The sequence below is a fragment of the Lemur catta genome, chromosome 6 (assembly GCF_020740605.2).
Source record: "Lemur catta isolate mLemCat1 chromosome 6, mLemCat1.pri, whole genome shotgun sequence".
Classification (NCBI taxonomy): domain Eukaryota; kingdom Metazoa; phylum Chordata; class Mammalia; order Primates; family Lemuridae; genus Lemur; species Lemur catta.
In genome coordinates this window covers 35514562-35532428 of record NC_059133.1, presented here as the reverse complement: position 1 = coordinate 35532428, position 17867 = coordinate 35514562, and the positions used below count along the sequence as shown (strand labels likewise).

The 17867-nt window shown below is 34.2% G+C and overlaps 1 protein-coding gene across 2 annotated transcripts in view; it reads right to left on the bottom strand.

Moving 5' to 3' along the window:
* Window positions 1-17867, bottom strand: part of PAWR (pro-apoptotic WT1 regulator) — an 87399-nt gene that overhangs the window by 18788 nt on the left and 50744 nt on the right. For both annotated transcript variants that reach the window (XM_045553314.1, XM_045553315.1), the window contains exons 3-4: window positions 16767-16898; window positions 6787-6821 (exon numbers count right to left, since the gene is read on the bottom strand). In XM_045553314.1, the coding sequence (XP_045409270.1) occupies window positions 6787-6821; window positions 16767-16898 (167 nt within the window). The remainder of the gene's footprint in view (window positions 1-6786; window positions 6822-16766; window positions 16899-17867) is intronic.

Here is a 17867-nt window from a genome sequence, read left to right as displayed (position 1 = left end):
TAAAATGTACTTAAAATTACACCAAATATTACATAGTTTCTTTCATAATTATAAAGATACTTTACATCTTGTTAGACCTAAAGATCATAATTGAGAACAAAAGTTATTTTCTGCTACTGTACTATAGCTAGACAAAAGTAAAGAAGCTGAAGAGACCCTGAAATTCTGAGCCATACATATAGAAGTTACTTAAAAAAAAAAAAAAAAAAACCTTTGTAAACAGAAAAAAATTCAGTTACCAGTACCTTCCAGTTACTTGGAGTCTAAATAAGATAATTAAATCAAATGTCCACATTGCACCCATCTGTCATCTGTACTAGGCAAAATACCACCACCATGAGGTAAAGCAACATATACTGACAAAATGTGCCTATTAATATATGCTTAATTTCACATGAGTCATTAAATGTCACTGTGCCTCAATTTCCCTATTTGTAAAATGGGGATAATAAAAGCACCCCCTTCACAGGACTACCAGAGAATTAACTGTGTGGCAAGTACTCTGAATAGTACCTGGTACATGGTAAATATATAAATCTTAGCTAAGAATATTTACGATATAGGAAAGTTCACATATCCACCAGTCCACCAAATGTACCAGTATCCCAATTTACTTTAGAATATCATTTTGTGACTTCCATTTCCTTTTCCAAAATCCATTAACCAAAAGAGACGCAGCTATTTCCATGCATGACAGCATTTGGTAAAATATAGAACATATGCCAATATAGAAATAATGGATCTTGAAAAGGAATAGATTTCTTAGAGAGGGCCACATGTAGCCCAGGAAGACTGTCTCACTCCAACTACTGGGAGATACATTTGGTCCTCTTTAGTCTGGATTTCTCACTTTAAAGATTTTGGCTGATTTTTCTTGTTTGACCTTTAACCAACAAACCAAGGAAGTTTCTGTCTACTTGGTAGTTCTCAAAGCATATGTGCAAATAAGAACTACTGGTCTTAAAAAAATATTATAAATAAAGTTCCAATTAGAAAAAAGTTGACATAATTGTGTTGCAAAATCTTAAATTAAAATTATGTTTCTAAATAAATTCTTTCCAATCTTAAATAGGTTCTATTTAATAACCTGTGAAAGAGCTTGAGAATCAAGTGAGAGCTAAATGTCTAAACTTCTCTGCATACTAGTTCAAAAAGAACAGAGTTAAGATGATAATTTAAGATACAGTATCTAAGTTTTAAAAGTAATCCTTTTCTAAACAAAATGTAGAATATCCATACAATGAATGGAATATTATTCAGCCACAAAAAGAAATAAAGTCCTGACACATACTAGAACACGGATAAACCTTGAAAACATTATGCTAAGTAAAAGAAGTTAGACACAAAAGGCCAAATATTGTATGATTCCATTTACATGGACTATCACAAATAGGCAAATCCGTAGAGACAGAAAGTAGATTAGTGGTTGCCAGGGGGCTTGGGGAGGGTGTAAACAGAGTGATTGATTTAAAAGGACAGGATTTACTTTTGGGGTGATGAAAAAGTTCTGGAACTAGACTGGTGATAGTTATATATTAAGAACGTACTTAATACCATTGAATTGTGTACAATAAAATGGTTAGAATAATGTCCATTTTGCCATATTAGAAATTTAAAACATTTAAAAGGTGATCCTCTCACCATAGAATCCTGTCTAATCTTACCAATGTCTGAATCAAGCTGACCCTTTCATTCTCTCCACAGCTTACATCCTGTCAGAAACCACACCCATTATTCTGACCCAGTGCCATCCTTTCCACCAGAAAGCATTCATCAATTGTCCCTCCATTTAATTCTTCCAGGTGATGGTGTCTCAAGTTAACCCTTACCTGGTTTCACATGCCTACATGTTAACATTAATGTGACTTTTGGCTTAGATAGGAACAGAGTGGGAAATAACCTATGCAGTGTTAGCTAAGACTGTCATGATGTTTAATTTACCCTCAAATCTCTTCCTATTCTAACATCTGTATGCTTAGAGCATTGCACAGTATCTCAAATGAAATGCGATTCATGCTAAGTAGAAGTCTTCCCATTTACACAATGGCAAACCACCTACCCAGAGTTAGTTCTGCTAAAATACAACATATGTGTTATGCAAAATCACTCAATAAAAACACAGGGATTATAGGGGAAATTGGGCTAGGGGCACAATGCTCAAAAACTTCATCAGTGATACAGTAAAGAAAAAAAATAGGAACCTAATAAAAAATGGCAGCACAGTTTTACCCATGTTAAACGGTTAAGAAATACAGCAATTTATCTTGAAAAAGAAGTGAAGTTCGCTTTTGGAAGTTGGCTGCCATCAGAAGGGTTGCAGCTTGTAAGTTATTTTGAAGTGTGAGTAGGAAGGAGGGTTATCCGAAATCAGACTGGAAGCTGTAATATCACATGTAGAAGGAAGGTTGTGGCTCATACTTGGATAGCTGGTAGATGTTTGCAGTGTGTGCCTGAGAGCATTTTGTGTATTCCTTCCTTGGTAGCTTGGTTGAGCTGGGTACAGCTTTCTACATCCACTTAGCGTTTCTTGTGAACAAAACTGGGCATAAGCAAAGGCAAAATTTAAATTAGGGTCAAATTGTTCCCTAGTGTATCAATTGGGACAAATTTGTATTTTCAAAACAAGTATTACTACAGAACTGACTGTGGAAGAGAAAGCTGACCCTTAAGAAAAAGAATCATGGTCACATTTTATTCAAATAAAGAAGAAAGAAATTATTGGTCCCTAAAGGAGTGATAGTGAGGATCTCTGGTATATTTATGCTACACTTTATTGAAAAGGCAGAAATCCCTCAGTTGACATCAGCCATTGTTCAGAGAAATTAAAATAAAAGGTGAAGATGCCTATGTTACATTTGGTGAAAAGAAAACCAGAATGTGAAACTGTACATCCATTATGCTCACAGTTATATAAATAAAAAGCCTAGAAAAATAAATTGGAAGTAAAAAAGAAAAATAATGCTAATAGTGTTTGACTTGGGTGGTCGGATTATGAGTGAGTTTTCTAATCCTAATTTTCTATATTTCTCAAATTTTCATATTTTAAAATAAAGGCAAATTTTTAAATTGTATAAAACTTCTATCCTGATTATTTTCAGTAATTGAAAATATTATAAGAAAAGTCCTAATGAAGCTACATGAATGATAAAACTATAATAATAATGTGAAACATGGCACATTTGAAATAGGGTCTGCATCTATATTTTGGCTAAGATAGGGTTACTTTTTTCTAACATTCACATCTTGATGTGTCCATGATCTTTATTTAAAAAAACCTAGTAATATTTCCTCTCTTGTAACTCAATCAATTTCTGCTCAGAGGGACTATGGTAAGAGTTCACTGAACTAAATCCTTATTTTCATCTGGGAGAGAAGATGCTGCCTGGCTGCTGTCTGATGAGGCTATTGTTGGGTAAGGTATGTGAAGGTTTTTCACAAACTATGATATCTAGTAAGGTTACTTGGGTAGGTGGGTGGGGAGTGCTGAGATGCACTTATTGCTTTGCATAAATGTTACTTAATAAAATAATTAATCCTGATTTAAACATATTTGTGAAAACATAAGAATCAGTTAATTACTATGTGAGAATGATAACACTTAGTATTTGTCTTAACTTGTTTCCCCCATTCTTTACAAATGGCCAATTATATACCCTGGCTAATCTGGCCTTTTACAAGTCTTTAAGTATTATCTTGCCTTCTTTTTTTTTTTTTTTTTTTTTTTTTTAATTTTAACCAATGTACTACAAACTTAACAAAGTAAACATCCTGTTAAGAAAATTACACATGGAGAAAAAAAACTCACAAATATATGACACTGATTGATCTTTACTAAACCTTGAGTTTCAGGAATTTCGTGACCCTTACCTCCAAATATTTTCCTTAAGTTATTTAAATACTTTTTAAAAAGGAAACCAGTGAATCTATAAGATATATTCTAAACAAGAGTCAATTCAGTTTTTAAAATATAGCATAAGTAGATCAAGCACTTAATAGTCAGTGCTAGAAAAGTACATTGTTGATATTTGTGAGAAAAAATTAAAAACTAAATATAAATTTAATTCATAATTTATAAGAACACACATACAAACTAGTCTTCTGGGTGCCTGAACCCACTAATGACCTTTTAAAAGTTATTTCCAGCTGTATATATATCATCAGTTATTTGGTTTAATGAAAATATTTTCTAAGAAAATGATGCCAAATTTCTATCTTTTAGCCCATTTCTTTTTTAAATCTCCATTACTCAGCAGACACCCTCAGCAAAAAGCATCCATTCTGTAGTCACTGCTACAACTTGCTGACAGATTAACGAAAATAATGAACTGTTGATATGAAAGTATAACACATTTCTACTAGATAAGAAGTAGATAGTTTCAGATATAGATTCTAGGCTTTGGTATTTTTTTATTTTTGTTTGTTAGCGTTCTCTCTTTTTTTTTTCTTTTTAGATGGCATTAAAACAGTTGCTGTGAATCAATGAAAAATGACTTGAAACTTTAAAATATTTGTAACAGTATGAAACGGGGCTAAACTTTAGAAAGCTGAAAAGTAACAAACCACATGATCTAGGCCAGCGGTCCCCAACCTTTTTGGTACCAGTTTGCACTAGGGACTGGCTTCTTGGAAAACAAGTTTTCCATTGGTGGTAGGGGGTGCAGAGTTCAGGCAGTGATGCCAGCGATGGGGTGAGGGGCTGTAAATACAGATGAAGCTTTGAAGCTTCGCTTGCTTGCTTGCCTGCCGCACAACTCCTACTATGCCGCCCAGTTCCTAAATTTCATGGAAGACAATTTTTCCATGGGGGCTGGGAGTGGAAGCTCAGGCAGTGATGTGCACCCCGGTTCCTAACAGGCCTACTGAGCCACGGCCTGGGGGTTGGTGACCGCTGCCCTAGACTATAAAAATTAAAGTACACATATGCGAACATCTCATAAGTAAAACAATGGTCTCAAAACCTTAAATATAAAAATTTATATAATTGGAAACAATTTTCTTCCTGATTTAACAAAGTGACATGTAAATAAAGCCTCTAATCAGGATTTATAAGAAAATTATTCTGCTATTGATTCTAATTAAAATACACAAATCCATAAAGCCCCATTCATAATTTTAGGCTTGTTAAATATTATTTAACAAGAACTGAGTATCTAAGATTGATACAACAAACCTGGTAAGTTATCACAGTTTGTTTATCTTTACTCCCCAAACCAAAAACTAATGATAAAAATTTTTTTGTTGTGAGAAGGTAGTCTGGGAACAGGCCAAATCGAGCCTATTTCACAATGATTTCTTGCAAAAGAAAAAAGATTCTTTTCAGTTTAAACTATTCATGGTAAGAAAAAATTATCAAGCAACATACAAACGTCAGATAAGCTTAAAAGAACAGGTGCCAGAAATGGTTTCAGACCTATTTACTCTTGGTGATTATCCTGGCTTCCTTATCTTTCTCTACTGTTAATAGATACCATGGCCCATGATAAAAATAAAAATCTCATTTATATATGACTTTGTATTAAAATTAGTGTTCCTGTTAATCAATTAATAAAAATTTTAAATGGAATATAATAACCAAAGTATTATAAACTTTAACATATAAATAGATAAAAAACAAAAGTTTTATATCTATAAATCCAGGCAGATGATCTTGTATAGTTAGTAAGCATGTAACTTCTGGAGTCAGGCTGCCTTAGTTCAAATCCTGATTCTGCTGTGGACTAGGTTTGTAATCCCAGGGAAATTATTCTACTTCTTTAATCCCACTTCCCTCATCTATAAAATGGAAGTAAAAATTGTTACCTAATTGAATGAAAGCTCTATGTAAAGCATCTTAGACATCATAAGCACTCAATAAGATTTATCATTCTATGATTATTAGCACAAGTATGACCACATGCTTCTGCAAACTTAATGGGCCTCAACAGAAAAGGAATCTAATATCCCAGACAGCTTCACTGAAAAATTTCTCATGCCTAATTCAGATTTTCTTCCTATACATGTATACACACAGACACATTCTCCGGTAGAAATGTTACTCACTGTGCAGAGTGGCACAATGGATTGAATTGTGTCCCACCAAAATTCACATGTTGAAGCCCTAACCGTCAATGTGATGGTATTTGGAGATGGGGCCTTTGGGAGATAATTACGTTTAGATGAGGTCAAGATGGTAGGGTCTTCATGATAGGATTAGTGCCCTTTATAAAAAGGAACATCAGATAGCTCACCCTCCCTTCTCCCTCCCTCTGTCACTTTCTCTCTCTCTCTCCCCAATCCTCTCTGCCATGTGAGGACATAGCAAGAAAGTGTCCATCTGTAAGCCGGGAAGAAAGTCCTCCCCAGAACGTGACCATGGTGGCGCCATGACCTTGGACTTGCAGCCTCCAGAACTGAGAGAAAATAAATTCCTGTTGTTTAAACCACCCAGTCTATGTACGGTATTTTGTTATAGCAACCAGAGCTGACTAACACAGGTAGTCTACTTGTATTTTCAATGTTTAAATACACGAGAAAAAGCAATTCTAAGTTTTTATTTTGCAAAGTTTATCAGACCCATGCAAATTCATGGTGTGGACAGTTTTCAAAGACTGCAGGGTGTATCAGAATAAGCCTTGGTCAGACAGATATTACACTTTTGCATATAACATAATTTCTTTTTAAAAGCACAGTATTAACGTTTCTTACTTTTTAAAGAGCTGCTTTAAACAGTTCTAGTTAAGTCACGGTCAGACAGATATCATATTCATGTCTACAACATGCCGCAAATCATAATGTAAGGATTCTTACCTCTTGTATCTGCCTGAAACTGTTCTGGATGACTCCTATAAAGTAAAAATAATGACAAGTCAGTTGGGTGTGTATGTACACAATTTCTGATTACATAAAACAGTTGATAAAGAATATTTCATTTTGAAAGAACCAACTTAAAGCAATTGTTATTTTTAAAAATTCACATTGCTTGTTAAAAAAAAAAAACAAGACTCTGCATCAGGTTTTTCAGCCCAAACCAATCACTTTCTTACAATTTTTTTTTAATATGGAAGTATGTTAAAAGCTTAGAAAATGGGCAAACAGGGAATCGTTCATTAACCAGTCAGCTTAAATCCTTTTGAAGTCAATGGGCATTAAAAAATACAACCATTATATTCTTTATATAGCCCCTTTGTCTTTTTTTTTAACGCCCTCAATTTTAAAAAAGCTACAATTCACATACACATAGTGCCTAATGCTTATCTTTAAAGACTATATGCACAGCTAAAAGTGAAAAGAGAGAAAGTATGTTTCATTGTGCTATTCTAAGCTACCAAAAAAAATTGCTGAAAGCTAGCATTAACCATTGGGGTGGAAAAAGTATTACTTTGCAACTAAAACTAACTAGGTAGTCATTTCTCTTTTCAGTCTTTTGGTAGCCTGGGCTCTACAAATATTTTTGTATTTTTATCTTAATAAAACAGGTCAAACTCAAATGATGAGTCTTTAAAAACTGATAAAAACCCTTTTTCCTAGTTATTCATTAAGTCTGTAAGAGAGGTCTTACAATTAAAGAATTTCTGATCTGGTTAAAATGAAAGAATAAAATCTTTATAAGATGACCAATTCCAGAGTAAAACAGTAAATACTGACTGCATGATGCAATAAAAGATAGCAACGTGGAGAAAAAGTAAACTGTTTATGATTAAGAGGAAGAATTACACAAAAGTTCTAACCAGACAGGCTACTCAGTGGCTGTAAGTCTGTGGGTTAAACTTCTATCATTCTTTGCCTCCTCATCTCTAAAACAGAGTAACAGCGCTTATTTTATTGGGTTACTCTGGAGATTAAATGTCATAAGTAAGTAAAACAATTAGCATAACCCCTTCACAACAGGCTTTCAATTTAATTTGATAGCTAATACAACAACAAAACCTAACTGGGATATGGAATTTTAATAAGTCTATTCCAAGTCAATAAATTCCCATTATAATAGCCTAAATCACTTAGTTTAATATATCTAGTTTTTTCATGTATGTGTTTTATGTTCTAAGTAAAATATAAACTTTTGGCAGACAAGGAGCCTCCCCTTTGATTTCTTTCCCCCCAAAGCCCCCAGGTCACCTGGTATGCAATATATATTGAAAACTTAGGGAAATAACTTCCTTAGTAACCTACAGTTACAGAAAAAGCACCACTTGGAAAATAACCAGTTCCTAGAAGTAACCAGGTGACAGGATACTAGGGGGTACACATGTGTGGGCTTGACCTTGCAAACAGGATTACCTCTAGGGAAGCCATGCTTTGACAGTTTATTTTAACTCTCCCTGGGCATCCACTATTCTTATAGCAGGGACAACAAAACCTAGTTAGTAAACTTTAAATAGATTTTTTTACCTACCTGTCATTAAGGAGGTATCCCCTAAATGATGAGGAGGCAGATGAATCTTTGTACTTTGTGTACCAAACACGTAATACAGATCCCCCATTTATTAAAATATAGTGTGTCTAGTGAATAAGAGCTAAGAATATATTTTATAAAATCCAGTTTTTAAATTATTCTTGAAAGCTTAACAGCTAATATGTTTAATCAATGGTTATTTAGATAAAGCAAAAAGAAATATTAAGCTTATGTATATTCACTCAAAATACATTTTATTAAATGTAGATGACAATGATTTCATATGGAACTTTTTCTCCTACAGTTTCCCAAATAGTATTTCAATTAACATTTTACAGAGATTTTCTTTTACAAAATTCCCTAACATTATGCAGTATGAACTAAAACTAAGGCATATTAAAAAAAAAGAATCTAGGGTATATATCTTAAATGATGTCTGTTTATACATAAGAAAAAATGCTAATAATGCCAGAATCTCCAAAACATCCTATCTCTCTCATTTTGGTTATATCTGAAATATCTCTGAACATGCCACAGCAGTTTGATTGCCCATATCAGCAGAATTGCTACATGAGAGAAGCCGTTACTGGACTGACTGATTTTCATTATCAATTGATATGGTATGAATAACCTGGCAAATGAACACTTCTGACACTTGAAATAGGTTATTTTCCGTAACATGGTAAAACTTAGACTAATACAAATGTACAGCAAGATTTTAACAAATATAGATATATGAAACAAAGGGCATTTTCAGCAACACTAAACTATAGTGGCATTATACAAATTTTAAACATTGACCTAACTATAAATGACTTAAAGACAGTATCAGACAAGTTTCGAGTTAAGTATACTAATAGAAAGTCATGTAATAATATCAGATTTCTACATTTTACCGTTTGTTTTTTTTTTTTAAACAACTAGTCATTTAAACATGCCTTTAGTAAGTTTTAATACAGTATTTCTACACAGTTGACTTGGTGCAGCTGATAAAATTAGAACTCTGACACAGATGATCAAATCACTCCATGTCATGTCTGAGATATAAGCTATACTTATTTCAATAGTTAAAATTCTAAAGCAGGCAGACAACACCTAAGTTTATTCTTTATTGGTAGATTTGAACATGCTCTTTTATTAGAGACTATGCATTTTGTAGCTAAAGAATCTACTCATCAAATTATAAACCTTAACAATGGAATGTTCCCCAACTTGGATAACCAATATTATACGAGTATTATACATGCTTCTTATGTATATTCAAAATTGACAATTACAGATGTAGTTTAAAGTGATCTCTATATCCCTGCCAAAAAGATAAAATTGGGCATGTCTGAAATTAGAAATATTAGTAGAAAAACCAAAATTATCCCATATAATGCACCAAAAGAGTCCCTTATATTTTTTAGTTTTATTTGATTCTTAGTTGACAAATAATAATCGTGTATATTTATGGGATGTAAAGAGATTCTGAAACATGTATACAGTGTGGAATGATCAAATCAAATCAGAGTAATTAGCACACCATCACTTCAAATATTTATCATTCCTTTGTGGTGAGAACATTTAAAATCTCTCTTTTAGCTATTTTGAAATATACATTATTATTATTCTTGTCACCTTGCTGTGCAATAGAACAGAATTTATTCCTGTCTAACTGCAACTCCTGTCTAACTGCAACTCTGTACCCACTGACCAACACTTCTCCTTTCCCCATCTACCCACATCCCTGCCACCATTCTACTCTCTAGTTCTGAATTTGACATTTTTTAGATTCCACATACCAGATCATTTGTGACAACATGGATGAGCCTAGAGGACATTATGTTAAGTGAAATATAATTTTAAGGTAGAAAGTGACATTCCACAAAACTCTACACAAATATAAACTCTACCTTAGATTTGTTAACTGGAAACCTCTATATTTCTGTGGCCACAAAAATTTCTAAGCAAAAGAACTTCACTATGTAATTACTTGGAACTTTAAGAATTATTATAACTGTTAAAGCTGACAATTCCATTCTAAATGTAGAAAAAATGAAGAAATACAGTAGTCCCTCCCCCCTTATCCAAGGTTTCGCTTTCTGTGGTTTCAGTTACCTGTGGTCAACCTCACTATGAAAATACTAAATGGGAAACTCCAGAAATAATTCATAAGTTATAAGTTGTGAACCCCTGTGAGTAGCATGATGAATTCTGGTACCATCCTGCCCAGGACATGAATCATCCCTTGGTCCAGCAGATCTGTGGTGGATATGTTCCCCGTCCCTTAATCTCCTAGCAGCCATCTTGGTTATCAGATCAACTGTTGTGGTATCCCAGTGATTGTGTTCAAGTAACTCTTATTTTACTTAATAATGGCCCCAAAGCACAAGAGCAGTGATTCTGGCAATTCGGATATGACAAAGAAAAGCCGTAAAGTGTTCCTTTAAGTTAGAAGGTAAAAGTTCTCAATTTAATAAGGAAAGAAAAAAATCATATGCGTAGGTTGCTAAGATCTATGGTAAGAACTAATCCATTCATGAAATTGTAAAGAAGGACAAAGAAACTGATGCATAGTATATATAGAGTTCAGGGGAGATATGGGATTTCAGGCATCCACTGGGGGTCTTAGAACATATCTCCCCTGGATAAGGGGAACTGCTATACCAGTATCACTGAAACTGCTTGTAAAAAGTACAACAATTAAGACTCACACTGGTCATAAAAGTTTCAATGACTATGTAATTAGATCTTCCAATAACCCTGAGTCTGTTATACAACTGATTTTAAGCACACTTTTCCTGAAATAATCTTCCTTGCAATGGGATGGTTTATATTACTGAAGGAAAAGGGAAAGACCTATGTAAAGCTCAGAAAATGTTGGCAAAGCACACAATGTTTTGTGTAAGATCAAATAAAACATTCTGTTTTATTCAAGCTTATAAAGGTCAATAAGGAAATCCCATGAACATTGTCTTTACAGGTGCAGCAGTAGATCAGAGCTTATAACATATAAACAAATATAATAGCAAATGTGAAATAAGATCAGAAAAATACAAGCCCAGTATAATATAGCAAAATAATACTGAAGTTATTCAAATAAACTAGCAACAAAGCCATAACCCTCAGTAAAATTACAGCATAATATGCTAACTGGCCTTCAGGACTAACTTAAAATATTTACATTGGTATGCATAATTTATTATGATACCTTGTTGAAGATGGCTACAGAACAAAATTTCTATAATGTATAATTGATGAAATAACTAGGAAAATAAAAATAAAACAAGAACTTTATCAAATTAACAAAGATTTTAAAAGGAAAAACTCATCCTTCCCCTTCCTTTCCTGAATAAATAAATCCTAAAGCCATTAGGTGGGGCAGAGAAAGGTGGGGAGGAAACAGTGGCTCAGACCAGGGTATCAAAATACTGGAATCCTACATAAAGAACAGCTGCTTGGCATAGACAGAGTTCAAACTGAGGAGACTGCTCATACAGCAGAAGGACTTGGCCTGGCCTAGGCAACCTAAGCAGAATGAGGAGGGTGACTAGGGGAGGGAAGGCCTCATTCTTGGGGCTATGTCACAGAGGGAGTCCCATGAATGGTCAGCCAGAGTCCCAAGTGATGTGTGATCCATTGAGGAGGGTAGCTCAGAATGCAGCATTAGAGCTCTAGAAGGGTAAAGAATATGTACCCTCAGAGAAGTAGCCTGGCATGGGGTGTTCTATGCCAGAGCTCAGGCAGGATGAAGCGAATGTCCACCTGGAGTGGCAGTCTGGTCTGGAGATGTCAAAATCTAAATCAAACTGAGGAGGGTTCCCCATGGAGGAGCAATCCAGTATGAGGTCTCAGAGTCTGAGCAGGAACAAAGAGAGGCCCTAGAGAACAGCAGCTTGTCAAAGAATGGCAGAAGTTAAGCCAAGTAAAGGACATCCTGCAGCCTAGCATGAGATGCCCACGCCTAAAAAAAATTGAGGAAAGTGTTCATGCACAGGCAGAGCCAACATGTGATATCAGAACCCACTTGTGGTGAGGAAGGCATAAGTGTGGAAGAGGTGGCAATGGGAGATATGTTACTATTAATACATATAGAGAGACTGAACAAATAAGAAACATATTAAAGATAATGGGAAGCAAGTTTCTCAATGTCACAAAAAGGACTTACAAATACTAGAATAAAGCCTGTGATATCAGATTAGAATTGGAAGTAGAGGTATAAATTTGTTTCAATACCTACATAGATATAGGTAGGTAGGTAGGTAAGTAGGCAGAGAGCAGATAGCGGTGTGTGTGTAAAAACAGGCCACACTGTAGGTCTATGGAGAGAGAGGGATGAGGAATTGTGATATTCCAAAAACAACGAAACTGAAGTATCCAAAATCTAGAGCCCAGATTCTTGGCTTCAAAAATATCATTTTCCAGTAAAAGGAATCAGGGCTCCTAAGAGAAATGGCTGTTTCCAAAACCAGGGTTGAAAAGTTATTATGCCAGTAAACAAGAAAGTACTCCAAGATTGATGAAGATATGGCAAAAGATACAAAAGTCTAAAGAGGCTACCAATGGCCAAATATGGGACAATTTTAATATCAATAAATAATGATGGTGTGCTAGGTGGAATAATGACCCTCAAAAATGTCCAAGTTCTACTCCCCATAACCTGCAAAAGAGGAATTACATTTACTAATCAACTGACCCCAAATAGGGAGATTATCCTGGATTACTTGATAGGCCCAATGTAATCACAAGGTTTCATTAAAAGTGGGAAAGGGCAGAAGAACATCAGAGGAAGATGTGACTTTGGAAGAAAGGCCAGAATGATGCAAGGTGATAAGGACTTAATTCGCTGTTGCTGGCTTTGAAGGAGGAGGGGGGCCCTAGATCAAGGAATATGGGTAGCCTTTAGGAGCCAGCAAAGACAAGGAAAGAGATTCTCCCTTAGGGCCTGCCAGAAAGATGCAGACCTGATTTTAGCCCTTTGATTTCAGCCCAGTAAGACCCATGTCAGATTTCTAATTTACAGGACTGCAAGATGATAAAGTTGTGTTGTTTTACGACACAACTTTGTAGTAATTTATTATGGCAGCAATAGAAAACTAAGACGGTAATGGGGTATAACCTGTCAGATAATACAGTTAACAGCGAGTCAACACAGACAGATATACAAAGATGGACAGATATAGAGAAAGTTTGATGGTTCAAAGCACTTATCTACAAAATACTTAAGAAAGGAAAAAGGATAATTTTACAGTGAAGCCTGGCAAACACCACCTTAATCACATGACCAAAGTTATCATCACAGCAATGGAACAAATTAAAATTGTAATTTGCAACCTGATATGATACAATGAAGAATACAGCATCAATTCTGTGATATTCCTAACAAAGATATATAAACTGAATCTAATTATAAATAAACTTGTTATTTGGTGATATATCCTTCAATTGGATTAATGTTTGGTTATAATTAGATTCAGTTTATTCCAGTATTGTTTATAACAGTAAAAAAATTTAACCACTGAGGATTTCCATTAATGGAAAATTTGTGTTAACCATTAAGCACAATTAAAAAAGAAAATTCTACACCACTGAAAATATTAATACACAAAGAGTTTTGAATAACAAAACAATGCTCATGCATACCTACAAAGAATATTTTAGCTATAACAAAATTACAAATGTACATTCCTTTTCACCCAACAATTCCAGTTCTTGGATTTTTTCCTACAGATTCACACACACATATGCAAAATAATATGTTAAGTTTTTCACCACTGCATCATTCATAACAGCAAAAGATTACAAAGAACCTAAATGACCATTGAGAAGAGTTAGTTAGAAATATTACGGAATATCTATAAACTGGAATATTCTGCATTTGTAAAAAAAAAATAATAGGGAAGCTCTTTATGTACTATTGTAGAAGTCTCTCAACAATGTTAAGTGAAAAGGGCAAGAGGCAAAACTTACACTGTTTGAATAAAAGTAGGTGAAAAAGGAATACACATATATAGATAGATACAATTTTGTGTATAGACTAGTTCTGGAAGGATATACAAGAAAAGAAAACATTAGTTGCCTCCAGGAAAGGTAAGCAATAGCTGAAGATTTTTTTTACCATACACATTTTATACCTTCTACATTTTGTACTATGTGACTGTATACTCTTTTTTGTTAAATAAATTAAGCTTACACTTTAAAATTTAATAAATATTATAGTTCACAGAAAAACAAAGTAAAAAGATCAACAAATCAACCCAAGTAATTTGGATTTTCTTTACATGTTTTATTATTTTCCAAATTTTTTATTGATCAAGTATTATTTAATCAGAAAATTAATTTTTACTTTAAAAACTGGCATAATTATCTAGAAAAATGTAAAGATGCATAAAATCATAGCTAAAAATACAAAAAACTTTTTAATTCTCATTTTCTATTATCAATATTCCATATTATTTTTAAAAACAAAGCAGAAACTTAAAATTCTCTAACCTTTCACAAAGCATACTGTTATGTGAAACTCACATGCTCATTTTATTCTTCATTTTTAAAGATGTGTCACACTGAATGGCTCAGATTCATAGACAATAACTAAGAAACAAAATCTTTCTCTCTGTCCTATTCAAAAAAAGCCTTAAAGCAACCAATGATGCCAATATTTTCTCTCTGTTGTTTTTGAATTTGGCGTTATAAACAATACCTATCCTATATGAGTAATAGAATATGTGAGTTTAGATAGTAACTCAGAGAGAGGTCAACTATGCAGGCAGAGCAGTTTCTGTTCCCACTCCAACTTTGACAAGGCAATGTGGAGGCCTATGTGGAGAGTCTTAGTCTCACTCTCATCCTAAGCAAATATCCTGGCAAAATAGACACTTGAAGCCAAGGTCACCAATGAGTCACTTCCCTGTTACTAATCAAACAAACAAACAAAAATGGAAGCAATGAAGAGTAGGCCGGGGAAGAGATGAGAAAAGCTACAGAAAAGACAACAAACTGGATGAGGCAGAAAGAGACCCCAGATCAGCTGAGTTCAGTTTCGTAGATATCTATATATATTTAAGAATAACACCAGACTGTGAGTGGGTAGAACCCTCATTCTACCGGAAGAAATCTGCCCTCCTTCTAAAAGCCAGGACCCGATGTTTTGAAAGTATACCACTATTTGAGTATGACAGACTAAGTGGCATGACCAAGAAATGAAACCAGGTCTAGACTCTTAATCAAAATACTGTATTGTATTAATCCCCCCAAAGTAAGCACTCATCAGGTGGAAAATCTTCACTAGAATAGGCTCAGATTTAATTTCAACTTTACTAAACAAAGAAATTTTAGATTACGAACAGACATAATGTTGCTGAGAGAAAAGCATTGCTTTCAGGCTTATACCATGTTATAATAGGCTACTGCTTTTCCTAGAAGTGTGATGATTACCATCTGTAGTAGCAGCAACTTGGGGTTTGGGGTGGCCAGATAAATCTATATCATTCTATGAATCTTCATATCAGTACATCTGCCTCTAAGAGCAGAGGAAAAAGTTTTGCATCCTCATTTTCTAACTACTTTAAAATATTTTGCCTCTCTCTGCCAAATGCCTTCATAACCTTGCAAATTAACAGATAGGTCTACATTTCATCTTTTTCCATCACTAAAATAGGGAGATGGGTGTAATGATCTGAAATTCCTTATAAAATAATAGCAAAATAAAATGCATTTAGAAAGTCAAGACTAGAACTCTGAAAAGACATGAAGTTAGCTTAAGATCTCAAAATGCTACAAAAATAATTTAAGACTAGATTACATCAAGAACATTCCCAAATTAGCTTCAATAAAACGATTCTGTAGTGATTTGCTTTATACTGAGGCATCCCTAATACCATCAACTCCAAATTTTCTACGTACAAGAGCCCAATATAACAGCCAATTTGAAACTGAGTTAAATTTTATTTTTAAAAGTATTTTATAATTACACAGAAATGTAGATATTTCTGGCAAGTCATAGTATTATATACTGTATTTTATTATTATGTTTAAACATTTGACTTTGGAGGAACTTTCTGTTCAACTTTTTCCTTGATATGTAATTCTGATGTAAATATCAGCCTAGAGAGAACTGGCCACCCACTTCAACTTACTAATTCTTAAGGAGGTAATTATTTTTCTTGGCTATTTTTACATTTGATACTGCTTAAATGTGCTTTATCAGTCAGCAAATATTCATTGCTCAGGAACTAAGAACCAAACACTGCTTAAGTCAGAAAGTATTTGGACACAAGGACAATCAACAGTTAATCCACTGAAAATATTTAACAGAAGCTGATGCTACCAAAATAAGACTAGAAAAATTATTAACAGTAACTTAAAAATTGTTGTTAAAATAGCTAGTGACTTCCTGGTATTTTTAAATACTCACATGTAGTAGATAGGAACCTCCTGAATCTAGTAAGCTCGCGGCTTCATTCTGCATTGTGTTCTGCTGCGTAATTGCATCTTCTCGTTTCCGCTCTTTCTGCCCTGCTTCATCATCTTCATACTCATCTAAGCACTGAAAGAAAAAAGTTTCCATTTATTTTCACATGTAATTCATAGAATGTTTTGATAGTATGTAAAATATGTTTGATAGCATTAAAGAAATACTTGTGCATTCAGAAATGAGTTTATACAATAAAGGTGTTCCTTTCAGCAACATGTACACTTAACTCCTATAAATTAAATTATCTGCTTAAAACTCATACCTCCACATTTCACACCCATGCCAATATCTTTTTCTTAACCTTTAACTACCAGTGACAGGGTTTTCTCAAACAGAGGCTTCATTCATTCAAGTAAACTGACTATGTCTACCTTAAAACAAGGCACTTTTACAGAGGGTAACAAAAGATACACTACAGATATGGAATTTATAGTCTACTAGGGAAGATAAGACATAAAACATAGATAACTTAGTGATAAAGTCCACTTTTCAGCTTAGTACTGCCTGTAGGAGTATAAAAAGAGTCTTTTCACCTGGAGAGTTAGGAAAGACTCTATGGAAAGCCTTGTAATTTAAAGGATCATTGTAATTTGGAATTGCAGATACAGAAAAAATTACAGATGGTACAAACAGCATATTGAAGAAGCTTACAACGGAGGATTGCTCAAAACTGAATCAACACCAGCAATTATTTACCTCCAGACTTTTTACATGAAAAAACAACACAGAAATAAATCTCTATCCATTGTACCCATTATGGGATAAGTTACCTGTTTCTTGCCAGTGAACACATTCTTAAGCAATACATTGCCCTAAAGGGGTCTGGGAGAGACAAAAAAAAAAATCTCTGCAGGCACAGGCACTCTTTACAGACACACTAAGACACTGATCAAAGCACAGTAAAGCAGGGAAAACAAATGGAATCACGCATAGAGAAAAAATCATGCATAGACAAGAAAAACACTGAGGCCACCACGCAAACCAAGAAGGGTCACTGGAGCCATCTAAAGATATGAGGAACGTAATGCAAGGAGTGCTGGC